This window comes from Thunnus thynnus, chromosome 2, assembly GCF_963924715.1.
Source record: "Thunnus thynnus chromosome 2, fThuThy2.1, whole genome shotgun sequence".
Taxonomy (NCBI): Eukaryota; Metazoa; Chordata; class Actinopteri; order Scombriformes; family Scombridae; genus Thunnus; species Thunnus thynnus.
This window is the reverse complement of record NC_089518.1, coordinates 18,659,277-18,687,132: the sequence shown is the minus strand read 5'-3', so window position 1 is coordinate 18,687,132 and position 27,856 is coordinate 18,659,277. Positions and strand designations below refer to the sequence as shown.

At 40.8% G+C, this 27,856-nt stretch overlaps 3 protein-coding genes and 1 long non-coding RNA gene across 7 annotated transcripts; 2 read left to right on the top strand and 2 right to left on the bottom strand.

The window, feature by feature from the left end:
* Positions 1-6: 6 nt before the first annotated feature.
* Positions 7-4,032, bottom strand: wdr54 (WD repeat domain 54). 4 transcript variants are annotated; one of them, XM_067607811.1, is made up of 10 exons: positions 3,950-4,032; positions 3,341-3,621; positions 2,660-2,722; positions 2,380-2,446; positions 1,873-1,929; positions 1,644-1,771; positions 1,312-1,412; positions 851-1,013; positions 613-687; positions 7-473 (listed from the first exon to the last, which is right to left on the bottom strand). In XM_067607811.1, the coding sequence occupies exons 2-10, from the start codon at positions 3,563-3,565 to the stop codon at positions 342-344; spliced, it is 1,011 nt and encodes a 336-aa protein (XP_067463912.1). In that variant the 5' UTR covers positions 3,566-3,621; positions 3,950-4,032; the 3' UTR covers positions 7-341. The 4 variants fall into 4 exon arrangements, with proteins under 4 accessions (XP_067463912.1, XP_067463902.1, XP_067463894.1 ...); XM_067607801.1 differs by having other exon boundaries at positions 3,830-3,962; XM_067607793.1 differs by lacking the exon at positions 3,950-4,032 and adding an exon at positions 3,719-3,938.
* LOC137195455 (uncharacterized) lies at positions 3,972-5,829 on the top strand. Its single transcript, XR_010931118.1, has 4 exons — positions 3,972-4,071; positions 4,166-4,256; positions 4,421-4,624; positions 4,719-5,829. It is a non-coding gene; the product is annotated as an uncharacterized lncRNA (long non-coding RNA).
* A 1,136-nt stretch (positions 5,830-6,965) lies between these two features.
* nol6 (nucleolar protein 6 (RNA-associated)) lies at positions 6,966-22,768 on the top strand. Its single transcript, XM_067607744.1, has 26 exons — positions 6,966-7,097; positions 8,001-8,216; positions 8,317-8,433; positions 8,531-8,710; positions 8,864-9,032; positions 9,142-9,276; positions 9,440-9,603; positions 9,721-9,841; positions 9,973-10,031; positions 10,142-10,243; positions 10,329-10,444; positions 10,749-10,926; positions 11,353-11,475; positions 11,878-12,026; positions 15,180-15,255; positions 16,325-16,465; positions 16,655-16,772; positions 17,129-17,283; positions 17,482-17,645; positions 17,820-17,972; positions 18,100-18,197; positions 18,363-18,487; positions 20,679-20,768; positions 20,894-21,094; positions 22,129-22,230; positions 22,382-22,768. The coding sequence occupies exons 1-26, from the start codon at positions 7,071-7,073 to the stop codon at positions 22,529-22,531; spliced, it is 3,429 nt and encodes a 1,142-aa protein (XP_067463845.1). The 5' UTR covers positions 6,966-7,070; the 3' UTR covers positions 22,532-22,768.
* LOC137195415 (E3 SUMO-protein ligase ZBED1-like) lies at positions 11,574-15,198 on the bottom strand. The gene is made up of 2 exons (XM_067607757.1): positions 13,471-15,198; positions 11,574-13,370 (listed from the first exon to the last, which is right to left on the bottom strand). The coding sequence occupies exons 1-2, from the start codon at positions 14,965-14,967 to the stop codon at positions 12,822-12,824; spliced, it is 2,046 nt and encodes a 681-aa protein (XP_067463858.1). The 5' UTR covers positions 14,968-15,198; the 3' UTR covers positions 11,574-12,821.
* Positions 22,769-27,856: the final 5,088 nt, after the last annotated feature.

Below are 27,856 nucleotides of genomic sequence, written 5' to 3'. Positions count from 1 at the left end.
GCCAGGAAGAATGATAGAATATTTTATTACTTTTTAAAGCTACATTCACATACATATAAACATTTGTACTTAAAATATTTATAGAAACTGTTTAACACGTTACTTTCACATTATTTTGCAATATGCTAACCTGCCTCTAACCCTTGTAGATATACAGACAGAAATGCCATGAAACAATTCATCTCCCAAAATCCATGATGTGTAATACCTACCGTCCTTGCAATATCTCAGCCTTAACCTAACCTGACCACTTCTGACTAACTGGGTCACATGATCTTTGTGGAAACAACCCAATAAATCGATTTTACATTCATACACTCAGCCTTAATGAAGGCAATGTCCTATGACTGTGTGTAGCGGATAATCTCACTCAGGTCATAGCCTGTCACTGCAAAGGCATAACCATCACCGTCACAGAACTTGGCGCCACAGATTTGTGTGTCTGTCACACACTCATTGTGCAAGTGGGCAACCTATGAGAAAATGAGAAAAAAAACTCAGTCAAAGCCTCATTGAGAGATTGAGAAAAATTATGTGTTATACATTATATTGAACCTGGAGGATACCAACGAAAAACATATCTTGATTCTGGAACTAACTAGGACCAGTTACCTCCACACTGTTGCTCTCTGGAGTTACAGTCAGATGCCACACCCTGACCAGAGAGTCCTCAGCAGCAGACAGTAGCTAAAGCACACAAGCAGAGGGTCACAAAAAATGCATACTGTGATATGAGAAATGCCCTAAATACTGACTGATCATTGAGAACTACCTGGACATAATGAAACATTTCTGACAACAGCAACATAATTCCAACAATATAAACTGCTATATGGTTTATGGAACTCACCAGTCCAGAGAAAGGAGCAATGTCCAGTGAGTAGATCCAGCGAGCGTGGGCATTAACCTCAGCGTGCAGAATTCCCGTCACGGCTTCGTAGAGACGGATCTGGCCCGTTCCGTAACCTGCCACCACTGTGCCTTTCCACAGCTTGACAGATGAGCAGCTCATACTGAGAGGAGTAAAGAAGATGGAGGATCATTGCAATGAGGAAATAAAGAAATGGTGAGAGAGGAAAATGGACATTAAATTAGAGTGAGGGGAAATGAAGAAGAAACAAAAGACAGTGGAAAGGAACATAAATTAAGAGCAGACAAATACAATGATCAATGGGAGAGAAATATAGAAGAAAATATGAGTAGAAGAAGAATTTATGTTCATAGTACCACTGTTTCAAAGCTGCATTATGCATTCTAGACTAAAAAAAGACTAAACTATTACAAAATTAATACAATGTATTAACTTCTTACTCAAATCCAGGGATCTTGTTGAGCAGCTGAAATTCCTCCCCAGACTTCCACACACACAGGTTGCCACTATCATCTGCACTGACGAGATCAGCTATGCACTCCTAAGAGGAGGGAGACAGCAACAGAGTGGAGAGAATTATGTCATTCATAGAATGGCTGTAATTCCTTGAAGTGTTTTATAAAGTAGTCATTTATTCATAAATGACTTACTACTCACTTAGTAGTAAGTCATTTTTAGAGAAAGTTAAGGCTATCCGGTATCAACAAAGGTTCAGACAGTCAAAAACAGACAATGAACAAATTGCACAAATACACAAACACACACGCCTTACCTGGCTGCCAGAACACTCTGAGGCCATGTCAGTGATGGAGTCCTTGTGTTCTTCCAGGACCTCGGACAGGGTGATATTACTGCCTTTACTGGGAACATCAAATACTAGAATTGCACCAGATGACACGCCTAGAGTGAGAGGAAAGAGACAGGTAGATTGTAGAATTTTGCTATCACTTTCTAAATACTCAAACTAGCCAAAAGAAAACTGTATTTCACTCAATACTTACCCACACATATATAATTCTCCCACACTGCTGATATCCCTCGAGCAAACACGGCCTGAGCTGGAACACAAGTAAGTTCTGTGAGTGCACTAGTTTTGGTATAAAAATCTGGACAAATACTCACACACAAATAAAAAGCAAGCAGTATCTATGAGTGGACCTGATGAAGTCAGGTCTTCACTGCTTAATGCACAGATATAAAAATGTGATCATACTGTGAATGAAAGGAGTGGAAAATAATTCATAGACGTGATAAATGCAGATAGGTGTGGACGCACGGAGATATTTGATTTAATTTTAATGATCAGGTCCTGCCACTGATGTTTGTAATTATGTTTGTGTTCTAATAATAGATCAACTGCACTGAGACATTATATTGGTATCATATTCTATTCTATTGTATTGTATCACACTGACTAATATCTTGTTGTATTGCATCATATAACAACATATCTAATCATTTAATTTGCTACATATGTAGCAAATCTATTGTTCATATGTTGATTTTACCTGTAGGTGTTTCCGGAGTATCCAGTGCATGCCAGTACACCATGATGGAACCATCAGATTCATACATCTTGAAAAAATGGGTGAAAGTTAGAGGCTGCAAAAACACGTTTTTTTTTTATTTATGTTCACATTTAAAATAAATTAATCATTTTAAATTAATAAATTATTTCTGTCTGGACCTCTGTGCCACCATAATACACAACCACAGCCATGGACACAAGTAGCACAACTAGCAGTATCTTGGAAAGCAGAGGCAGAGCAGACACATACAACAACTCACCTGGATGCCTTTCTGAGAGGTCACCACCAGCAGATCACGGGAGGGCAGAACACAAAACGCGGCCTATTACAAGAAAACACAGGATTTCTTTATTCCTATGATGCAGCCAAATGCATATACAGTATGTCAGAGCACAAAACCAAATGGAAAATGTAGTTTGCAATTTTTCTAATAAACTTTCTAGTCTGTATGTGAGGCAGTTATGAATATTTTATTTTTTATTCCAGAATTTTTAATGAGGGAAAAGAAGATGTTATTTTAAGGGGATTTTAACAAGACAATTGAACTGTTTGGTGGAAAAAACATATCAGACACAAATTATTATTCAAAATAGAGTACTTCATATACAAACATGTCTGGAGGGGACCTTTAAGTTGTTAAATTAGCTTCTCTCCCCTAAAATTGGGAGACTATGTATAAATTGTCACAGTTGCTATCTAATGTGAATACATACACTCTCAAATCACAGGTGAGTTGTTTTACTTCTAATCCATTGTGTTGGAATTCAGAGCCAGCACAACAAAAATGTACTATTAAATTTACATAACTACTTTATGGCTGCACTGCACATTTATAAAGAATATGACATGAATCTGTTTTTTATCTAGATTGAGACCCCTGCTCTTAATAGTAATAGCACACTCTGGACGTTAAAAACACACTACAGAACTGTGGCCTGACCTGCATGATGAGCGATGTGCTCGTAGCGACATTTGGCTCTTTGGACTGCAGCTGACGGTGGGAGTAGTTGAGGCCGTCCCAAGAGGCGCTGACCATGTTGACCACATTGGCATGGACCACCGTGAAGTAGGTGAGACGCCGCGGGGCGATGCGCTGCACGCTGAGGTTGTTGTACAGCGCAGACGCGCTGTTTTTGATCTGGATGCTCTTTTCTTTGTGATACATCGAGCAGCTTTCTCTGAACAGCGCAGTTGAATGGCAGTGGGTGATCTGGTGTCAGTCTAAGAGAGTCTGATTAAGTTAAACTGGCAATTTCATTAAAAACACACCGCTCTGTAGTAGGACATGATAGTACTTAATACTTAGCGTAATACTAACCTAGCGGGTAACATTAGCAGCAAGCTAGGTATGTTAGCGAGAAGCCAACTGCGATTACTTAGCCAAATAAAAAGAGGATAACATTACTGTTGTGTGACAAAACGCACACACATTTGCTTCGGATTACACAGCAATTGGTTCCACCTCCATTAGCGCTGTCATGATTGATCATAACAAATACAGTTCACGTAAACAAAGCACTTTTCTAGCTATCGTTAGCAACAGGATTACCTCCGCGTCCTCCGCAGCCATAGAGACAACGCCGCCTTTACGTATTACGTCGTCCTTGCGTGCTTGGTTGCTGAGCAACCGTAGTCCACACCAAGCAGAGGATGCAAAGAAGCGATTGAAAGGTAACGTTAACGCTAAATGTTTTCAACAGACTTGAGTTAATAACGTAACTAATATCAGTGATTATTCTTAGATTATCTTTTTTTTTTCCCCCAGTAAATATGTGAAATGCTTCATCATCAAAAACATGGAAGAACTGTTGAGCAAGGTCATGGAAGGCTGTTTCAAGGCGGACATTAAAAGACAGGTAAAACTGGAGGCACATATGATTTTGATTTTCATTTTACTTCAATGTAAATACCATCTTACTGATTTACATTTGTGGTGAGAATAGCAAAATAAATATCTTACATACACACATGTACATGTACATAGACAAGATTTATGATGATGCCTGTCTGTGCCTTGAAGCTAGCACCTTTTTCCACATCCTGGGCCAAAAGTTACCTCATACATCTGGAGCAGCAATTCCTGTGCCAAGATGAAGTAGAAGGACCCAAGGAAGCATCTAAAACAGAAGACTCAGACCCAATGCCAGCAACTCCAGATGCCTGGGCCCAAGGATGTTTTCACATTGTATATCCTACCCCTTCATCTAAACCCACCTCACAACAGGTATTTTTGATATGTCTCTTCTACAAGTCTCCTATTCAAATTTCAACTATTGATATCTACAGTAAATCTTTATCTCTATATTCATTTCTAACAGGAGACTGACATTGGCCAGGCTCCAGGACAAACAGAGCCAAGAACCAACCAGCAATGTAATGTTATGGCCCAAACAAATAGCTCTCCAAAGCAATCTGATAAGGAAATAAGTCCCAGCACACCTGTCAGTGACAGGAGATACAAAGTACTTAGCCCTCACTCCCCACTGCAAATAAATCGAAAGAAAAAACAGCAAGATCATTTACCTCCCAAGCTTGTTGCAAGCAAATTTCTGCCATCACCGCCCTGTTCATCAAAAAAAGGACATAGAGGCAGAGGGTGAACGTAGATTACAGTCCATTTATAACCAAATGACTGGATCATTACATCGGCATAAGGACTACCAACCCATACCAAAGCTTGATCATTCCTGTCTGCCTCGACACTGCATTGTTCCTCAGTATGAGATCTTAGATAACAGCAACACAAAACCAGACTACAAGAAACCACATAGACTATCCAAACTAGAACCAAGATGTAACAAGCAACAAACTAAGTGGACAGTAAACTCATCAAAGCCATCAACCAGTTATGAGGATCAGCCAGCAAAGAAGAGAAATGAGGCAGATGTCTTGCTGAGGAAGTCATTTCCCTCTACACATAGAAGAGAAGTGATGATGTCGTCTGGGCTTCTGAGGCTGGACACCATGGATTTGGCCAAGGGTGTTTCTCTCCTGGATCCTCAGGCCACAGAAATTAACCCACTCAAATTTAAACCTCAGGCCCAGAATACCAAGCTGAGGCCAATACAAAGTGATGCTGCTTTGCCACTGTTGTCTGTGGATCAGTTTACCACAGCTCCACCACCTCAGGTCACCCCATTGTCTCAGTCCTAGAACTATTGTGATAATACATTTCATAGTATCTGTATCTGGCGCAGAATGAGCAAAATGTTGATGAAAAAAAAATGCTTCTAGTACACAGTGAGGCCATATCTATATATATATAGTGTGTGTGTGTTATGTTGTAAAAGATGATTATACATGTGACTTTGATTGTGACAATTTTCACTCCATGCATTTACAAGCTGATAAACTGTGGAACAATACATTGTCAATGTTTTCTATCTTTTTGTGTAATTATATAAAAAAAAAAGATATTGATGTGTTCTATCAATGCCTCTTACAAAATATGACAAAGATAAATATAGAAGTGTTTTACATCCAAACACTGAGAAACAGGGAAATTAGATATGCTATATCTTAAGACTGGGGGCTGTTATGGGGGGGTTTGTTTTGCAAGTCTATTTACAGTCCCATATCCATCCTTTTCATGTGCAGAGGTTGACACTTACTGTTAGATTTAAGTATGGTTTCATTACTCTTTAACTGTCAGCAGAAACTGCTCAAATTCATTACTCAACTATCAGTTAGTCATATTAATTAGTCTTACTGAACTTATTCATGAGTATGTGTATGTGTTTGTATGTAGCCTGTGTTAAACTCATTTTCTGTGCTGTCATATTCTCATATACATGCACACCAATAATATGCAGCTGCTGCAAAGATCTGCTATTTTGACTAAAAGTTAACTTAAAAACATAATTCTGATCATATTTAATTTGTTTTAAAAAAAAAAAAAAAAAAAACGTTAACTCGAATGAATTCAATTTATTTACAGCATGGTTGTGTCTGTTGTATGATTCAACACATCAATATGTGAACATCCTGACACACCAGCGGCCCTAGTACCATGGTTCCCAACCCTTTTGGCTTGTAACCCCTTAAAATAAATCACACATCACATTTGGGAAGCTGAAACCAGCTTATTTTTTCATTTTTGCTTATAAAATGACTTTTATAAGCTAAGATTATTTCATTATCAAAATAGTTGCTGATTAATCTTGTGTCAGTTGATTCATCGACTAACCTTGCTGCTCTAGAAACAGGACTTATTTTGTTTTATTTTAATAACTTTTAGAGGCTTGAGGAGGTAAAACACAATAATCCACAAGACATAAAGCAGATATTAAAATAAGCTTGAAAAAATCACAATTTTGTGTCCAAAATATGTTTTTTTTTTCTGTATCCTATCCTGTCCTATCGTCTCACGACCTCTTTGATTAATCCTGCGACCCATTGTAGGGGTCCCGAACCTCAGGTTGGGAACCATTGCTGTACAGCACGCAAGTCTGCTCATGCAACCTATCTTGATGAAACCGACAGGACGCTCGACGAGCAGCGACCCAATCACCGTTCACCACCGACCCTTCTAGACCAATCAGAGAAATATTTTGCTTAGTAGCAAGTTCATCTGACCCCTATGCACATGTGTGAGTGCAATGAAGAGGAAGCAGTGTTGATGAAAACTACCACAATATCAGTTTAAACACCACATTGCGAGCATATCGGACATGAAAAAGAAACAGACAGCTACAGAGGTAAGACTGGCGACATGAAACATGGCTTCACCCGCTCGGTGACTTAACGTTATCTGCCGGTGAACACGCGGAGAAGTTAACGTTACTCTCAGATGTATGGAGGGCTGCTTGCATGCTTAGCCAACAATTTTCATAAAAGGATAGGCTCATAATTCTTCATGTCTGTCTTAAAACAACAGTCGGGTGCCCATATGAAAAGTGAAAGAGGTTTCCCTCGCTGTGATCAGTACTCCCGTCCATACTGGTTATTAAAAGATCATTCAGATGTGTTTTGAATGTAAGTGATGGGAGCTAAAATCTACAGTGTTTCCACACAGTCATGTTGTGCAAAAATGCATTTAAAAATGTATCTTAAGCTTTTATGAGGCTTCAGCAGTCTGAGTTAGTCATATCAAGTAGATATCTGACACATTTACAGTCTTTTTAGCATTAAATTCCCTCTTTGTGTTTCTTCGTACAGTGTTTCCCTGTCGTTGTGGAAGTATAGTAACAAAAAGAGGTACTATGGTACTAAAAAGACTGTAATGTTGAAAGATATCTACTTGATTTGACTCATTTGGACGGCTGAATCTTCATATTAGCTTCAGATAAACTTTGAAATACGTTTTTGCACTGAAGGAGGACTGGTTTTGGACCCCCATCACCTACATTGAAAGTGCATTATGAAGGGATCTTCTAATAGCCAGTATGAACAGGAGGAATGATTATGGCAAGAAAAACATGTTTCAATGTTAATTTGGGCACCCGACTGTCGTTTTAAGACAGACTTGAAAAATGTGAACTTTGCTACAAGCATGAATGCATCAACAAACATCAGAATTGAATATTAAATATCCAATTTAATATCCATTCTAGTTATAAATCTTTAGAGAAGTACTTTAAGACATGTTGTGCTTTGTACAGATGATTCTGCCAGACTCCTCTCATGAGGAAGAGGACGAAAATGAAGCTCCCATTAAAGCCAAAAGGAGCAAACCTGAGGAGGCTGAAGGGGAGGAGGTGGTCTATCACCCGGTGAAGCTGTCCCGAAGTGATCTGTACAGACCTCCTACAGCAGAAGAGCTAAACCAGCTGAAAGAGGCGGAGAGCCTGTTTCATTGCAGCCTCCTCAAAATGCAGGTAAGACCTTCTGACTTACTGACATAAACACGAAAGAGAAGAGCGACTTTGAAATCAGAAGGATTGTGTAAAATTGTTCGTAATCTGTCGCTGATAACAGATGGAAGAGCTGCTGAAAGAGGTCGCCCTGAGTGAACGCAGGAAAGAACAAATCGATTCCTTCGTTCAGACGGTCACCAAGCTGCTCCAGACTGTGCCGCAGTCCTCAGAAGTTGAGGTACTTCGTGGCACTAATCCATCCGTTCTGCTCTGCATGAGTTTTAACACAGGAAACTTTTACCACATGTTTCTGCTCAATCACTCCTTGTGTTCAGGTGAGCGACCTGTCATGGCTGTGTGATGCAGTTAAGGTCCCTTTCCTCCTGGTACCCAAAACACCAAAGGGCAAGTTCCACATGGCACCTCCCGCTTCTGTTGACCTGATCGGCAGCTATCCTCTGGGTACATGCACCAAACCACGCATCATGGTGGACCTCGCTGTCACAATCCCAGCTGTGAGTCATCTGCCCCATTTCTTCATTTTTTATTTTACTAACATCACTTGAAGCCTTGAGAGCAAAGTGTTAAGAGTCATGTACTGAATGCTATATGACAATACAGGAAGTTATTCACAGTAGTTCTGTCTCCTCATTTTTCCTTTTTATTAGGATATCCTCCACCCAAAGGACGTCCTGAACCAGAGGTATCCCAGGAAAAGGGCTCTCTACCTGGCAGGCCTGGCTCAGCATCTCACGTCCTCCTCTGACATCGGAAACTTGCGCTATTCTTGTCTCCATGGGAATCGACTTCGCCCAGTTCTCCTGCTGACCCCTCCAGGTATTTAACATTTAATTTACAGCATGTGTCAAAGAGTATTTTTTTTTGGGTTATGTATGTGACAGCCAGGATGTGTTGTGCTGTAGTGATGTGTGTCCCATCCCTTCAGGTAAAGAGTCCTCCACCTTCACCGTACGCGTTCATGCCTGTCCACCTCCTGGATTCTTCAAACCCAGCCGTTTCCACCCCCAGAGGAATAACATCAGGACAGAGTGGTACACTGGGTTGCAGGCCTCACAGTCTGGTAAGACTGTTAATTTTTTGAGTTTAGCTCCCCAAGTATTATCCATCACCATCATCTGCATTCACGTTTTCGCACACAATGGTCATCTTCATAATCAGGAGCACACTGTTTTCAAATATAACTGTCATCAAGACCCATTTCTTCTCTTGTTTGTCTGTCACAGAGAGCAATGAACCTCCTACTCCGCATTACAACAGCTCTGTTCTGGGGGATCTTCTGCCCAGAGCTCACCTCCAGTTTCTTTCTGCTGTCAGCTCTCAGTGCTCAGCTTTTCCTGATGGGGTGGCTTTACTCAAAGTCTGGCTCCGTCAAAGAGAGCTTGACCAGGTAGGAAGCTTTCAATGGCTGACTATCTCTCTTTTTTTTTAACATTATGATTATTCATTACTCGTCTGACACTGTTATCTCACCTCACCCCTGTATTGCTCTCTCAATTTCTTATAGGGCACAGGTTGTTTTAATGGCTTTCTGGCTTCAATGCTCTTGGCTTATCTGCTGACCACTCACAGAATCAGTAACACCATGACAGCCTATCAGTTGCTTCGAAACAGCTTGAACTTCTTGGGTAAGCAAACAAAATCTACTAGAGCACAGTATTTATTAAAAGTGTTACATTATGAACATGTACTGTATTTGTACTTACAGTCATTTGTTTGTGTATCTTGCAACTTATCCATCTTTCGTTCTAATTCTCAGCATCTACAGACCTGACGGTGAATGGAATTAGCCTAGCCAAAGATCCTGACTCTACAGCTGTGAGTGATCTAGCTTAAACCTAAATCCTGTGAATGTGGTTTATGCATACTTTTGTTTACCTGCTAAATTAATCATTATTGTCCCTTCTTTTTTTTTCTTTTTCCTGCAGCCATCACTTGCAGACTTTCACGATGCCTTCCAGGTCGTGTTCATTGACCCCTCCGGACACCTCAACATGTGTGCTGACATGACAGCTTGTACTTACAAACAGGTATATGCTGTAAAGAAACGTGTTCAAACAAGATCAATGGTGAGATTATGCAACATGTTCTGACAGTTTTGAATTCATTTCTCAGCTGCAGCATGAGGCGTCTGTGTCGATGCAGTTCTGGGACGACCCTACAGTGGACGGGTTCCACAGTCTCCTCATGACCCCCAAACCCATGATAAGGACAAGCGACCACATCTTCCAGTATGGCCCTGTTTATCAGCTAAAACCTGATTGCATCTAGCTTGTGAAACTACCTAGGCAGCTTAATCGTAGATCTCCCACCGCCACCTAAATATAAATCATTTTCCTAACAAGGATTCCTTACAGTCTAGACAGGCCCCTTTGGTGTCAGAGAATAAAAAGGGAACTGCAAATGTGTCTTGCTGCTGCTTGACACCACAGTACTTATTTCTCCATTCAGAGTACAACTGTTTAACATTCGGTTTGACTGTCCTATGTTCATGCTGCTATCTATTCAGTTTTTTGCTCTTCATCTCCTACTCAGGTTGTGTGAGACGGCAAAGCTTCAATACAGCTGTAAGAAACTGAATCTCCTCAGTGAGCTGATGGACCACAGTGGAAACTATGTCCACACCGCTCTCCCTTTTATTCTGTCACTGCTACAGCGAGGACTGGGCCAAAGGATCAGCCTCCTCACCCACTCCCTCTCTCCTGATCCTGAGGTGGGTGTGATTTCTATTCATGGGTTACATTCATCCATGTCTGGCTCAGTCAACTGGCAGAAAGTGGACACTGATATTCCAGTTTCATAAAAGATCCTTTTCATAGCAGACATTGACTTGTCAGGGAAAGAAAAGGACAGGTGGAATTAATGATATTAATGATATATTAATGAAATAATGACTACATTCTATTTCTCACTCACTGAAATTGCCTACCGGGACAGTCCTTGGCATGGAGCCATTGTTAATGTTATTAATTACACCTCTGCTTTTCCTGCTTTGACAAGTCAAAATAGGAAAAGGTGAAAAGGGTGTTATTAGTGTAAGCTGCTATTAACTATGTCCTGATTGAAACAGCACTAATACTGTTACCGAAAATGTTTTTCACTTAACAAAACATTAACTTATTTGTTTGTTTCATCACAGTGGTCCGTAGAGAGCGAAGCCCCGAAGCACAAAGCCCAACCTCCTCTCTCCTTTGGTTTGCTGCTAAGGCCGGAGCTGGCAGCCTCTGTTCTGGAAAGAGGGCCACCTGCAGACAGCCCCAAGGTAACATCCTGTCTCAAACATCAAGGTCATTTCACTTTGCTCTATACAAGTGTGATAAGCAGGAAAACATTTGTACAAGTGTCTACTCAATGCAAGAATACACTTAAACATTATACTTTATTAATATCAATAGAATTGCTCTGTGTACTGTATATAGTATTGTATTTTTGACTACTGTGTGTAAACCTGTTTTTAAGGATGTAAAACTGTTGTAATAATCCAACCAAATCTGGCACTTCTGGACTCAACTCACATTCATTCAAGCTTTTCTTATAGAATGCAAAAGAGACAAACCGTCCACATGACAGTATTGACTTTGTACTCCTTGTTCCTCAATCGGTTATGTGTTAACAATGTTTGTGCAGCGATTCATTATGAACAATGGTGGTGTTCTTCTGTTAGGCAGCTGAGTTTCGTCAGCTGTGGGGCTCTCGCTCTGAGCTGCGTCGTTTCCAGGACGGTTCCATCACTGAGGCCGTGCTGTGGGATGGAGAGAGCATGTGCCAGAAACAGCTGGTCCCCAGACAGATCATCACACACCTGCTACAGCTGTATGTATTTATCTGGGCACACTATACAGAGACAGAACATGCATACAATACTGGTAATTATACAGTGGTTAGTCTGGCAATGTTAACCGTTTGTTCAGACAGAGTTTCTACCTGTATTAATAGTACAAATATTCAATGCTATCATAGTAACAGAGGGAAAATCAGTTATTTTTGTTTTTTCTAAGTTTTTAGACTTTTAAAAGAAATCAATCTTTCTCTCTAAATGTATGCACAAAACCTCCATGTACAACTCATAATTAGTGTGATGATGTAAATAAGGCATATGGGAGACTGCAGCTTAGATACACTGTTGGCAGCCTCCACAAGGATGCTTGTGTATGCCTGGTGTTTGATGTTGAATGCCAAGGATCTGTTATCACATATATCGTTAGCATAATTTTAACATTGACTCACTGCCCACTGCTTCAAGCCAGGAGTGTCAGTCATTGAGTCAGGTGAGGTTATGATACGAAGTTGGGAAAGTTATAGTGTGTGAGTTGTAGTATGTGCAGTTATGGGCATGTTGGTAGCACCTGTTGAGGGGAGACATTTTAAGTTTTTGACATTTTAAGCAACAACAGATACAATATTTCAACAATAGGAGATCACCTGCTGTTTTAATAGCATTGCCATTGTCCCATTATCCCTTCCTTGAGTCTTTAAACATCCAATCTAATGAAGTCATCTACCCAACTTGAACCTGCTGCCTTTTTCCCTCCACTACTCTACAGTAACCTTAGTATATTATTGGTATAGTTAGTAAGCATACAACTCAATCATGTAGAGTTATGCAAGTTAGGGATTTCTGTTTACAAAGATCATCATGTCAACATGCTCTGGGCTCAGTCTTGTACGCATCGTTGCAAATGTTTGTCCAGCCTCTGACAATAAAGACGGCAGCGAGACCCCAGGTACACATAAATAGTGTCTTGCTAAAGTGGCCAGTTTGGGAAACCTTGGTCCATTTACCCTCCACCAGTCAAGAGGGTTAATATCCAACGATGGAGCAATGTCTCTCAAGTAGTAATCTACCTGAGCCTCGGAGTCTGTGGCATAGGAGGAACTGTAATTGTCTCCTAGGAGCAACATCATGGTGTTTTTGGTGTCACTTTTCATTTGTGACGGCATAGCCACCTGACTAATATCAGGTGTGACCAGGGTCTCCTGCTGTTCGTCCTTCGTGCCCACAGTGGTTGTTATCACATCTAATCTTGAAACCAGTTCATGCAGTTTAACCTTTGCAGCCAGTCTCCCCGTTGGTGTCAGGAAGCTGAGATGTTTGTGACGTGGGTCCAGCATCGAGGCGATCAGAGCTGGTTTGGAGGCGAGGTCATTCGAGTCAACCTGCAAACAGTGAAATGATATTACATTAAGAATCATGTTAAGAGGATGCAGATTGTTCATATATTTCTCTCCGAGCACAAACTGGTTAGTTTAAGCCTACCTCCATGTTATTTCTAAGTGACTTCTGAACTTTCAGCTTGAACTCTGAGACTTGTTCCACATCATTCTCTTTTGGCACGAGGTGAGTCTGAATGAGGCTGAATGTGATTGGGTAGATGTTTGAAATGGACACCTCTGTTTCAGCAGATATGACTGTTGTTGCCCATTTCAGAGTTGCCAGCACAGGCGTGAAATTTTCAATTATTTGCCAGCAATCATCTTCAATCTCAAGGGTCTGAGCTTCCTGTCTGTTGGTGATTGTGCGATCAGAGAGCACAGCTTTAATAGCCCACCGTTGCTCAAGGAGCCGTTCAAACATATCACAGATGGTGTCCCATCTGGCTTTGCTCGACTGGACAAGCTTGTGCTGTGGCAGGCACATCTGAACTTGCTTCAGCTCCAAGGCCTCGCTTGCCAGCAAGCTGTGATTGAAATGCTTGACTAGTTTCCCCGCAGCAACGATAATGCGGACTAGATCATCGCTCAGCCCATCATTGACCGCTAGCTGCAATGTCGTGGCGAAGCAAGTGGCATAGTCCCAGTTAACACGGGCACAGGCATGAGCTGATAAGATATCCTGTGTGTTGTTATGAACACACGCTGTCACTCTCCCAGCAACACCCCAGGTTTCCACAGTGTGGAGAAGCCTCTCGGTGATGCTGGCTGCAGTAGTGTGGCTGTCTGATGAGAGCTTGTGAGTCTGCAGGACAGCCGACCTCCCCTGCCAGTCCTCAGTTATGAACGAACAGGAAACTGTAATGTAACGCTGGAATGGCAGAGCTGTCCAGAAGTCAGCAGTGAGAGCCACTTTCTCCACTTTACCCAGCTGTACTACAAGCTCCTCCACCTTCTCGTGAAAATGGCCCTCAATAAGGCGTGTAATATCACCAGCAGAGGGCATCTTGTAATTATGCACGGTGTATGCAAGCAGCTCACGAAAACCCTCCCCATCAACCAGGCTGATGGGAAGCATGTCCTTCTCTATCATTCTTGAGATGAGTTCAGTCACTTCTGCGTGTGTTGCCGGTGATACACCATCATGAGGCATGGTGTCCGGGTGCTTGTTTTTGATGTGGTACATCATGCTGGTGGTGCTGCTCCTGTATTTCAGCTTGGTGTCACACATCGTGCAGTGGACCTCGTCGTCCACTTTGATGAAAATATCCCAAACTGAGCTTCGCTTTAAGCGTTTCCTCTCCCCGTAGTCTCGCTCAGGAGGGTTGGTGTTAATGCTTATATTTGGCATGACAGCAGCCTGCATGGTGTCCGAGCTAACGGCGCTCTCCTCCTCGATGCACTGCACGGTGCAGATCACCGGTTTCTCGTCTTCGTCCAGCGGTGTAGTAGACGGGTGGTACCTGCTCATGTGGTTCATCATGGAGCTGGTGGCTCCGCCGCAGTATTTCAGCGTGGCGTCACATTTCATGCAGCGGACAAAGTTGCCCACTTGTTCGAAACAGTCCCACACAGAGCTCCGTCTCCTCCCCGTACGTTTCATGTTGTCTGCAGCTGGTTAAATGTCTGAGCCGAGTGTTGTTTCTGTTAGCAAGGTAGCTAACGTTAGCGCCGATTGTCATGACAAATAGGGGTCTCTGGGGTCTTAAAAACCAGCATATCCCACATAACATGAAGTGGCGTGCATGTAGGTATGGTTTTATCAAAGCTGCAACCTCTTAAAAAGAAATAATATAATTTATCATTTTCCACCAGGCACGCAGATATCCCCGAGTCTAGTGTGCGGTATGTGGGGGCGAAGATGGATGACGTCATCAAAGTAGGACGTGAGGTAAATGCTAAATCTGTGCTTTTGATTTATTTATTTATTTATTTATTTATTTATTTATTTACTTTTTATTAGGGTTCCCTTTTAAAGAACACATATAAACAAAAGTGATACATATGTGCCAACCATACAGAAACACACACTTTAAAGATGAATAGATAAAGTACAATAAACAACGACAACAAGGGGAGGATCCATCTCTTAAACAAGTAAATATATAATATAATATATATACACACATACACACTTATCCATTTACTTACACATTCATATCAAACCATAAGAATTCTGCACTTGGAGGCAAAGAAGAAAAAAAAGGGAAGATAATTGCGCTAAATTGACAGGTATGCCCTTAAATTAATTAAGTTTATTACTGTTATACAAAATCAAGCCTTCATCAAAGACATCAATTTTAGTTCTTAGTTTAAATGTAATTCTCTCTATATTGCATTGCATGCAATAACGCCCTCAGCAGGTATTTATGTCGCTTTGCTCCGTGAAGCTCCTCTAGATCACCAAGGTACATGATTTTAACATTAAAATAAATTTTCATCTTAAAAACTGCTTCCAGAGCTTAATGGACGCTTTCCCAAAAATGGAGCCGCAGAGGGACAATTCCAGAAAGTGTGGAAGTTGTTTACCACAGCACCTCCACAGGACCTCTGACCACAGACAGTCTGATTTGAGTAGTTAGTCTGTTGAGCTGAAGTACAGAAGAATCAATTTGATTAGTTTTTAATAGATAAAGAATTTAAAATAAAGTTGATGACATCCAGTGAAAACAAAAATAAGTTTTATGTTTAGTATTTTTGTATGTGCATTTCTTTTGTTCAACCTTGTACAATTTTAATATTTTTTTTATTTAATCCATTTATTATGTGGGGTGTCTTATTTCTGTTGTAATAGATATTTAATTCATTTTATTTTATGATCCTGTATTACCTGAATTGTTGTAATATATTATTGCTTGTTGTTCAGTCAAAAAAGGATGTCAACCACCAGAAGGGGGTGTCACTGTTACTGTTTTGCTATTAACAATCAGCATGTATTTGATGTTTCATATGTTCTCCAGGTTCCTAGTACTGGAGAGGAGGAGAGTTTACTGGTGATCCAGTCCTATGATGACCTGAGCAGAAAACTTTGGAGGCTGGAGGGTCTGCCTCTCTCCATCACATCAGTGCAAGGAGCCCATCCTGCACTCAGATACACACAGGTAAACCCCCTAATTAATGTAGTGATAGTAGTTGATGTTGATATGGAGAAGTACATTATCATAATTTTAAACACAACTGCAACAAAACACCAGTTAACATTTGTTCAGTTATTACTTGCTGTGAGTATTGTAGATTGTAGGATGATGATTTCAGCTTTATGACAATTTTGATATTTCTCTGCTTTGCAGGTTTTTCCCCCTCTGCCGCTGAAGCTGGACTATTCCTTCTTTGAAAGAGAAAAGACTTGCCGATCATTGGTGCCAAAGGAAGGCAAACCCTGCCCTGCTTACATCACCCCCATCACAGGTTAGTGCTTCATCCACCTGTGACTGAGAAGTTGTTCACTATTATTTAATCTGGTAAAAACTTCATCTAGCCTGAATAAATTTCTGCACTGTCTGCATTAGAGAGTGTTGTATGTATGGATTTTTACCTCTCACTGATATATAACCTCACTTGATTTCCCTTTCCCTCGTGTGGCTACATGTGGGCTCACTGTTTCCTTGTAATTTTTATTTCCCAATCTGTGATGACTAGCCAAATAACATAACACGAATAACTGAAGTACAACCCATATATTCAAGGCAGGAAAATTACCACAGATATTTAGTTATACAAACCCTCAGATTGTATATAACTGTACTGATAACCCACTCTTGCAGTGATCTGTCACATGGAGGGGAGTGGAAAGTGGCCTCACGACCGCCTCGCCATCCGCCACATCCGAGCTGCCTTCCACATCCGCCTGGGAGAATTACTCAAGAAGCACCATAATTATACATGCAGGCCCAGCCCCACACACCTGGACGTCTGGAAGGTATATTTTTGAGTATGTGTACCTGTCTCCCACGTGTCTGTGAACTTCACTGGGATAAAGGTCATGTAAAATAGGTTTTTGTAATCTAATTATACGTTTATACCATGTCCAGGCAAGTTGTTGGCACAGTTATTTTTTCATTGAAGTTGATAGCGGAAGTGTTGAGCTGTTTTTGTTTCCCTTTGCTTTTGTATCCAGGATGGCTTGGTGTTCCGCATCCAGGTGGCTTACCATCGTGAGCCCCAGGTGCTGAGGGAGAGTGTGAATGCAGAGGGGCTGCTGGTTGTAAGGGACAACGAGGAGGCTCAGACCCTGGAGATGGCCACCATACACAGGCCTCTACTAACCAGCACGTTGCATGGGTAAAATTAAAACCGTGACACAAAGTTGTATTTGTTTGTGTGAGGAAGCAGGGTTTTTGTCCCCCCCCGCCCCCCACTTTCTTCAACTCTTGTCCTTCCTTTCCTTTCATTTTGTTTGCCCCTGCATGCTTCATCTTCTCACTTCTGTGCCATATTTGATCTTATTGTCGGTAGGCTCCAGCAGCAGCACCCGTGTTTTGGGGCGGTGTGTCGCCTGGCCAAACGCTGGCTGGGGGCTCAGCTCTTCAGTGAAGACATCACAGAGGACACAGCAGACCTGCTGGTGGCGTCGCTCTTCCTGCAGCCTGCACCCTTTACTCCTCCTGGGTAACTTCCGCTTCTACTTTTTTAATAATCTGCCCACCACATTAGTCTTATTTTGTGGATATAAAGTCCTTTCCCCTCCTTTTTGTTCCTTCAGTAGGTCATGTGAATGCATTTCTGTCTTCCCCAGTTCTCCTCAGGTGGGCTTCCTTCGTTTCCTTCATCTGCTGTCCTCCTTTGACTGGAGGAACAACCCGCTGGTAGTCAACCTCAACAACCAGTTCACAGGCAAGCACTCTCACACACATTCCTTTTTCCCCCCCTGTGTCGCAGAAAACAAATCCCTCCTGACCTCTTTCTATTTACACCCCTGACATACTTTGACATCCTGCTTGTATGCGTCCCCGTTTCAACGCCAAGTTTGATTGTTATTTACCCCTCTGTCACGTGCAGCTCCAGACTACACAGAGATCAAGAATGACTTCATGGCCTCCAGGGAGTCTCTGCCTGTCATGTTTATCGCTACACCAACAGACAAAAAACTGTCTATGTGGACCAAGCGAGCCCCTAGTGTACAGGTCAGTAGACAAATACACAAGTACACCAACGCACGCAACAAAACATTTAATAGTTTAGTACTTGAATTGTAAAATTATTGAATATTACAGTTTTTCAGGAAGCAGGAAAAAAATACAAAATGGAAAATGTGAGAACTTCAAAAACATCATCATCAAACTAGATTACAGGCTTATAAGTCGTTTTTACTGCGTCATACTTCTTATTTGTTGTTAGACATATAAATAGACAAAGAGAATCATAAACAACGATGTAGAAAAGAGTTGCATGTTCTTGGCAGAGAGCAGTCACACAGTTTCCCGATCCTGGAGCCTTTCCTCAGCGCACACTGATCCCCCGGATCACACTGGAAGAACATTAAACTGTTTTAAAGCATGATATTGATCAATAACTTACTTTTCATATGCGAACGGTAAATGTCCTTGGAAAGATATTAAACGTATCGCTTTAAACACATTGACTAGACTGATTTTATTATATATATATTATGATATTTCCAGATGGACTGACATGTCGTATCACATACCATAGGCAGATAGCCATGCTTTTTTCGGAGAGCTGAGAATTGATTGTTCTGAAGTCTCTCCAAAACCTGGTGTAAATCATTGATCTGGAAATATAGAAATGTTCTTTATTACTTATACAAGCATAAAAATACCAAATAACAAAGAACATTCTGAACATCTCTGATAAGAATGTTTACATGGATACGTATAACAACAAACTTCGAAACTTAACCTAAAAGCGTTACCAATGTTTTTGGGTGATGCTCACCAGCTGCTTTTCATTGCTGTCCTCTGTCGTAGAAAAATAAGTTAAATATTTAGCTTTGTATTCCTCATTTTGGATGAGACCATAGCTGTAAAAACTTCCAGCGGCACACAGCAGTGTACAGAAAAGGTACACACACCAGCTTCCCATGGTGCGTAGCTGACCCAAATAAGCTTCCTATGCTCCACCTCACTTCCCCTAGAAGCCCAACATTAACACTGAGCCTCCCCCAGCATCCTCCTTTATAATGGTGGCAGAGGGCAGGAACTCTGTGCTGTGTGACGTCCTGGTAGAGACGTCACCGTGGGTTTAATTCATAATGCCTAATTACAACATTTAACTACATTTTACTTCATCTCATTACTTGGAGAGCATATATAAGTCTCTCGTTGAATTCATATGTCCACCCTCACAGCCTGCAAAGAATGAAAACACGTTTGAAAACATCATAGGCATAGACAAGGTGGTCCAGTGTGTTGTTTGTAGTTGTGTCAATGCCTCTGAACGACCACTAGGGAGCAGATTATGATGGGGTGAATCCGTTAACAAATTAATATTTGAATGAGTGTCTTTCTGTATACATTAGATGCTCTGTATCAACAAAAATGCCTACATTTCCATGATTTCAGTTGCGTGCACATCATGATAACTGACTGCATTTTCCTGATGTATGATCAAGGGGTATAATCTGGTCCACCTGTCTAGTAGTAGCCAAAAAACAGACAGCTATTGTACTTGAAAGAAAGAGTATCCATCATTAACAGTCATTTTAACCATTTAAAGGATAGGTTCACAGTTTGTTTGTTTTCCAAATCTGTCCTAAAAGAATAGTCAGGTGCCCAAATGAACACTGACACGTGTTCTTATTGCTGTAATCATTCCTCCTGTTCATTAAGAAATCCCTTCATAATGCACTTTCAATGTACAGCCCGTCTTCTGTACAGTTGTAAGTTTATTTGAAGCTAATATGAGGTTTAAGCCTGATGAGTCCAAATGATTAAAACCAAGTCAATCTTTCAAAGTTGGTCTTTTTGGTGCCAAATTCCCTCATTGTGTTATGATCATTCCAGGAAAACACTGTCCATCAAGACACAAAGAGGAAATTTTTTACTAAAAAGACTGTAACTTTGGAAGAAATACACTTTATTTGACTAACTCAGACCACTGAAGCTTCATATTTTCTTCAGATAAATTTTTGCTCAAAACAAGGGCTCTGGATTTTGTTCCCCTTCACTTAAATTGTAAGCACATTTGAAGGAGAACAGGAGGAATGATTACAGCGAGCAAAACTTGTTTCAGTGTTGACAAGCTAAAACAAATACAGTGAGTAGGCGGCTCCTCTATTTTCAGAGCAATTTTAGTAATACCAAAGCTTATGTGTTCTGCTATCAAATGTTATGTATGTTTTGTGTACGTCTTAAGATGCTGCAACGTGTGGTGATGGTGGCGGCAGAGAGTCTAAAGGTGCTGGAACATCAGCTGATGGACGGTGCCCAGATACAAGATGTCAGGGTTGGTAAAAAAGCATTTGAAAGCTCTTGTTTACTCACCACTCCATTGCCTTCATAATCACCCATTAATTGAATAAATCTGTTTGTTGTTTGAAGATTGTGATGGAGTTGTCTGTGTTTGTGCAGGTGGTCATGCGTCCTCCTCTGGATGCCTATGATGTGTTGATCCACCTGAACCCCAAGCAGGTTCCCCTGTTAAGCCAGGCGGTGGACCCGCCCGCCGTCACCTTCAGCAGGGGTGTCATGACTGGCAGTGTGGTGCCGTCTGGAGGGGCCCTGCCTGTCATCGACTACAACCCTGTGTCCCTCTATCTGGCAGAGCTCAGAGTGAGTCCTATATGTCAGGAACAAAGGTCATATTTAAATGGAGGTGTGGCGTTAAGAACGTGCCTTGTGGACACACGATGTCGGCAAAGCAGTGTAGCAGGATTTGCGCATGCAGGTCTCAGGTGGGCTGCTTAGACCAGAAGTATATTCTACATGACGTCCAGCAGCTTCCTGACAATAAAATGAACCACAGAGGAGAGAAAATACTAAGAAAATCTCGGCTGTACTTACATTGTTCTGTGGAAGACAAAGCACCAAAATCCAAGCCAGATTTCTTTTTATGAAGAAAGATCGAAGATCGAAGAAATGTTTTCTTTCTTTGTCCTTTTCTACTTAAGGAGTTAACTTTATACTGTCCGTGTTCTTTTCCCTGTCCATACAACTCTCACTCATCATAACACATTTAAGGATGTCTCTCAATCAGTGTCCTGACTTGTAATCGTGGGACCTCTCTTTGCCTATCTTCTCACTCCCTCTGTCTCTCCTGTTGATACAGTGAGAGGATTAGGGCTACACTATGCTGTTCCTTGCGCTTTATAAACAAAAAACCACACCTTGCCGTTATGGGCTGAAAAGGATGATCAAGAGCTAATTACTGAGCACAATTTTTATTTGTAAGATTTTCAATTCCAATAAGCACGTACAGTGCCATTCTTAAGTATTTGGACATTTTTTGCTTTATTCACCCTGTAATCTATTATCTTTATCTTTTGAAATATCTAAAATCATCAGAAAGGCAAGAAAGGCCCCATACTCTCCAGACCAAACTCAAAACAAACATAACAGCTCATCTTTCCCATTTCCAAATACTTCATTTCACAAGCTGCCAAATGTGACAACTGTCTGAAGAAATGAACTTAACCACCTGATGCAGCTTTCTGAGCCAGTCCTTTTTTAAAATCAGAAAAGTTGCCACTGAAGCCATGCCTAATTTAACGACTTTGACTTTTGGTCTTGTAGACCTAAACATAAATTGATTCTGTTACTTTGTGTTGTGAACTTCTACTCCATCAGCTAACTAAATTTATTTTCAGGATGTATTTGGTGATCTGGCCCTCTTCTTCTGTGACCCCTATGGTGGAACAGTGATCGCAGTTTTATGGAAGCCAAAGGCCTTCACCCCAGCGCCCTTCAAGGTAAGACCAAGTCAATCATGTCCTCTATCTACAAGCCAACAGCTTGTTTTGTTTTAAACCTTTTATCGTGTGTCTACTTCTTTTCCTCTTTGTCATTTCACCCACACACCACCACACTGACATGCTGTGTTATGCTTCCCTCATCATACAGACGTCTCAGGTGTCTGCGCGGAATGTGGAGGTGACTGGGGATGAAGCAAGAACTGTTCCCAACGTTGAAGCAATACTGGAGGACTTCCGGATCATTGGAAAGGGTTTGGTCAAATCTTTGGAGGCCAGGACTGAAAGATGGTTGTTTTAGTCAACACAGATGTGTACACACATACCTCTTTCAAAATACATTATATTTTATCATTTGACATTTCCACTAGAGAAGGTATACTTATACCTTTTGTGTTGTTTGTTTTTGTTTCTGTCTGACTTTTCTTTTTCTGTCAGAACAATGGAAACATGAATTTTGAACATCTTGTTAACAATGTTATGTGTTTGTTTGGTAATGCTGTACCAAGTCTAATAAACACATTACTGTTTTGATTTATATTTGACTCCTGTGCCTTCCTGTTTATCATCAGTTTATCAACCAGTCTATCAGTGGATGAAAATGTGAAAAGGAAACCATTCGTAGATAGGAGTACAGATATGTAATCTGTGTGTTTATCAGTTGCCAAGAATACCAGTCACTGTGAGTGTAGTAGAGCTGAAACTATTGGTCAATTAATCGTCAAGTTGATTGACAGAAAAATAAACCTTTTATTAATAATACATTTTCAAACAAATGACAAATTCACTTGTTCCTACTCCTTTGTTTCTTATCATTATTTTGGGGTTTTCAACTGTTGGGTCACCCAAAACAATTTGAACACACCTCAGCTTGTGACAGTATCATTCTGATATTTTATAGACCAAACAATTAATCAAGAAGATGAGAAGCAGATTAATTCATGCTAAAAAATAAGTTAGTTGCAGTTCTACGTTACCGTTTTGCATAGTTGTTAAACACTGAAAAATCCAACCAGGCTGGACACTGAGGTTGCCATGACTGTTCGTTGATGTTGATGCCCAGATTTAATGCAGCATGACTCAGAACTGTCAGTTATACTGAAAGTACAGGGAGGTGATCATCAATCAGAGATGTCAATTGACTGAATATAGTTGCAACTTGCTGTTGCTTCTAAAAATTTCATGGAAAGGGCTTGTCTCGCATATTCTCATTTCTAGGGAAAACTCTAAATGAAGCTTAGATGAACCACAGCCTTGAGTTGTCAAAGCATGATAATAATCATAAATCACAGCAACATGACCCAACGGATCATAACTTGCTCTTATAGCCCCTTGTGATGACTGCAGAAAGAAAACACTTGACACTTGGTAAAGCACACAATTATGTAAGCATCGCTGTGTAGCACGTCTAGTTCAAACTTGCCAAGTGTAAATCTAATCAAATAGATTTCAGCCAATGAAGAGGGTCAAGACATTAAGCTTTTCTGTCACCTCCATAATTATCACAAAGAAGGGATATACACCAATCAGCCACAACATTAAAACCACCTGCGTATTATTGTGTAAGTCCCCCTCAAGCCGCCAAAACAGCTCTGACCTGTCGAGGCATGGATTCCACAAGACCTCTGAAGGTGTCCTCTGGTGTCTGGCACCAAGACATTAACAGCAGATCCCTTAAGTCTCATTAATTGCGAGGTGGGGCCTCCATAGATAGGACTTGTTTTTCCAGCACATCCCACAGATGCTCAGTCGGATTGACATTTGGGGAATTTGGACGCCAAGGCAACACATTGAACTCTTTGGCAGGGTACATCATCCTGCTGAAAGAGGCCCCTGCCATCAGGGAACGCCGCTGCCATGAAGGGGTGTACTTGGTCCACAAATGTTTAGGTAGGTGGTACGTGTCAAAATAACATCCACATGAATGCCAGGAGCCAAGGTTTACCAGCAGAACATTGCCCGGAGCATCACGCTGCCTCTGCCATTTTGCCTTCTTCCCATAGTGCACCCTGCATCTCTTCCCCAGGTAGACATGCACCTGGCTGTCAACATGATGCAAAAGAAAACGTGATTCATCAGACCAGGCCACCTTCTTCCATTTCTTCATGGTCCAGTTCTGATGCTCACGTGCCCATTGTAGGCACTTTTGGCGGTGGACAGGGATCAGCAAAAGCACTGTGACCAGTCTCTGGCTATGCGGCCCCATACGCAGCAAGCTGTGATGCACTGTGTGTTCTGACACCTGTCTATCATAACCAGCATTAGCGTTTTCAGCAATTTGTGCTACAGTAGCTCTTCTGTGGGATCAGAATAGACGGGCTAACCTTTGTTCCCCATGTGCATCAATGAGCCTTGGGCACCCATGACCCTGTCGCCGGTTCACCTGTTGTCCTTCCTTGTACCACTTTTGGTAGGTATTGACCATCGCATACCAGGAACACCCCACAAGACCTGCCGTTTTGGAGATGCTCAGACCCAGTTGTCTAGCCATCACAATTTGGCCCTTAACAAAGTCGCTCAGTTCCTAATGCTTGCCCATTTTCCTACTTCCGACACATCAACTTCAAGAACTGACTGTTCACTTGCTGCCAAATATAGCCCACCCCTTGACAGGTACCGCTGTAACGAGATAATCACTGTCACTTCACTTGTCAGTCGTTTTAATGTTGTAGCTGATCGGTGTACTACTCCAAACAAACCATTTCAGCACACAGAACCCTGATTCTTAGATAAGAAAGAGAATAAAGTATTATTAGGATATTTAATCTGTGTTAATACCTTCTGTACATTAAGCCTGCAACTTATATTTACAGAACAGAGCTTGCACTTCCCTTGCTTTGCAAAAGTACACTAAATTATTATAGGTAAATATAAGTTTCGTATTATATCACATATCAAACTGAGCATCAAAACATTTCAGTTGCTGCATTTCTGTTTTTATGAGTGGTTAGTTGCACATTCTAGCCTAATAGTTATGATAATTTATAGTCCAAGTTAATTTACCATCACCCCACCAACACTGGAACTTGATATTTAATGTGGGATTGTTGTAAAAAAATATATATATGTAAAGGGTTTCTTCATAAATCACTGACAATATAGGTTTACAGTAGATGCCTCCAGCATCAGTATCTTGTGTTTCCCTGCCTCCTACAAGCAGCTCTGGGAATTACTTCACTCCTCTTACTTATCACAAACTGGAGCACTTTTGAGTTATTTTCATTTGGTTCATTTCTCCAGTCTGTAGGCTACCTGGCTTTTTGAAGTGAACTTTCAAGACCTCTGTAACAATCAACTGGCAGGTGATGTACCAATAAGCTAAATCCAGAGTTGTATGTATATATAAAGTACTGTGCTAATGTTTTAGGCACTAAAAGTAAAGTGAGGATGCTTTCAAAAATAATGCCATGAATAGTTTTTATTCATCAATAAACTTTATACAAAGTTCATTAAACAGAAGAAACCTAAATGAAATCAATGTTTGGTGTGAGTACACTTTTCCTTTAAAACAGCACCAGTTCTCCTCGGTACCCTTGCACACAGTTTTTCAAGATACTTGGCAGGTAGATTGTTTCAAGCATCTTGGTTCATTTTCCATAGTTTTTCTTTGGATTTGGCTGTCTCAGCTACTTCTGTCTGCCATTCCATCTGTTGCAGAACTCCTTGTTCTTCTTGTCACTGACCATAGTTCTTTATAAGTCTGGTTGTATGTTTGGGGTACTTGTCGTGCTGCAGAATAAATTTGGGACTATTCAGGCACCTCCCTGATGGTATTGCATCATGGATAAGAATCTTAACATCTAAGTTCCTAAAACTTTTCCACAGTAGCCTAGTGTATATACACATTCATATACAATAAAACTACCTTTAGTCATTGGTTCTTTGATAGTATGTAATGGAAGTCAAAATACAGATGACCTATTGTGTGCTATTATATGTAACTGGTAGCTGAAGAGAGTGCTTATTGCGTGACAACCTCAGCTCTCTGTAAGGTCCGTCTAAGATTTCAGTTAAATAGCTTCCACAGGTTAATAAGAGGGCAATAAAATCTGAGATGCAGGCTGAGGGTTGTGTTTAGTCATGGTATAAAATGTAGTTGAAGTGTGATAAAATAAAGGTCACTAACATGTTGTGAAGATTGAAGTCCTTGCTGTAATCCATTAGATTAAAAAAAAGGAAGTAGCAAAAAGTTTGGACAATTCAAAAAGCAAGATGGTAAATGTTTCTATTTTATATTTTTGTATACTTTTTCATTCCCTATTTACATTTTAATTGAATAATTGTTCAAAGAAATGTCAGAAATTGTTTTACTGATTAAGATTGCGAATTGTAAATCCTTAAACCCACAATGATAACTTTAAAGTTTTAGGCACCAAATTCATGTTTTGACATGCTTTTTTAAATTTATATATTTATTACATGTCAATTAGATGATGCATTAGATCCGTGGTTCTCAAAGTTTTTCACATCAAGGACCCCTAAACTGACACAAATTAGACCACAGACCCCCATCTGATAAGATATTTGATTTTAGATGTTTTATTACAGAAAGTGTATGAAACCCATGAACAAAGTGAAAATAAATGATTCCCCTTTTTGCTGGGGACCCCCTGGAACCCTGGGTGTTCCTGGACCCCACTTTGAGAACCACTACATTAGATGGTCTTGATTACAACACAGATGTGCAGTATGTTTGTCACATAATCACTGTAAACACATAGTTAGAATAGTTGACTAAGTTGATAATGAATTGCTTCACACAGTGAACAATTCATCATTTAAACATTCTTTAGAGCCAAGCTGACACTGATTGGTGTCATGGGATGTGTTTGTGCATCTGCATCTGGTGACTTTTGATTACAGCCCAGTATAATTATAGAGAAAATGGAAATGTACCAGAGATGCTCTTTATGCTTTGTGCACCACAAACAGGAGTATAACATATAAAAAGTGTTATAAATTATATAATTCAATCTCGACAATCAAGTGGTGATCAATACTTAATGATTAATAATGTTTACGTGATCAAATTACTGTTTCACCACATTAAAAAAAAATCTGCGACATTCACATTAACTACACATTATGTTACGTTTTCGAACATATCAAAACAGAATAAATAAGCAATGAATATCAAAATCACCTTGTTAAAAACAGCAGGTGGTCATCGCTGACATGACAACTCACTGTCACTTTCCAGCTTGGGAGTTTCTGTGTCCCCCATCTTTGCTGCAGCTAGGTACTCTTGGGAGATTGGCAGGAGCTCAGCAGTCAGAAAAAAAGAGCATCAGAGTAACAATGGAAATATTTGAGATGGTAAACAGAGCTCAAAGAAATGCTGAAACGTCTCAGCTCTCAACACAGAGGTGACTGACTCTGAGCAGGTCAACAAAACTACTCTGCTAACAGCTTCACAGACAGGTTTTGGCTGCTTGTGGAAGATGGATATCCAGCATTGTTCATACACATTCAATGCATGTCCCCAAATTCATATTTGTGTTGTATGGTCCCTAACCCTAACCCTAACCATCCTAACCATCCCCCTTTTCATGCCTCATGCCTCCTCATGCCTACTGCTAGTCCAAAGATAGACCTACTTGCTTGAAGCTGGCTCCAAAAACAACTC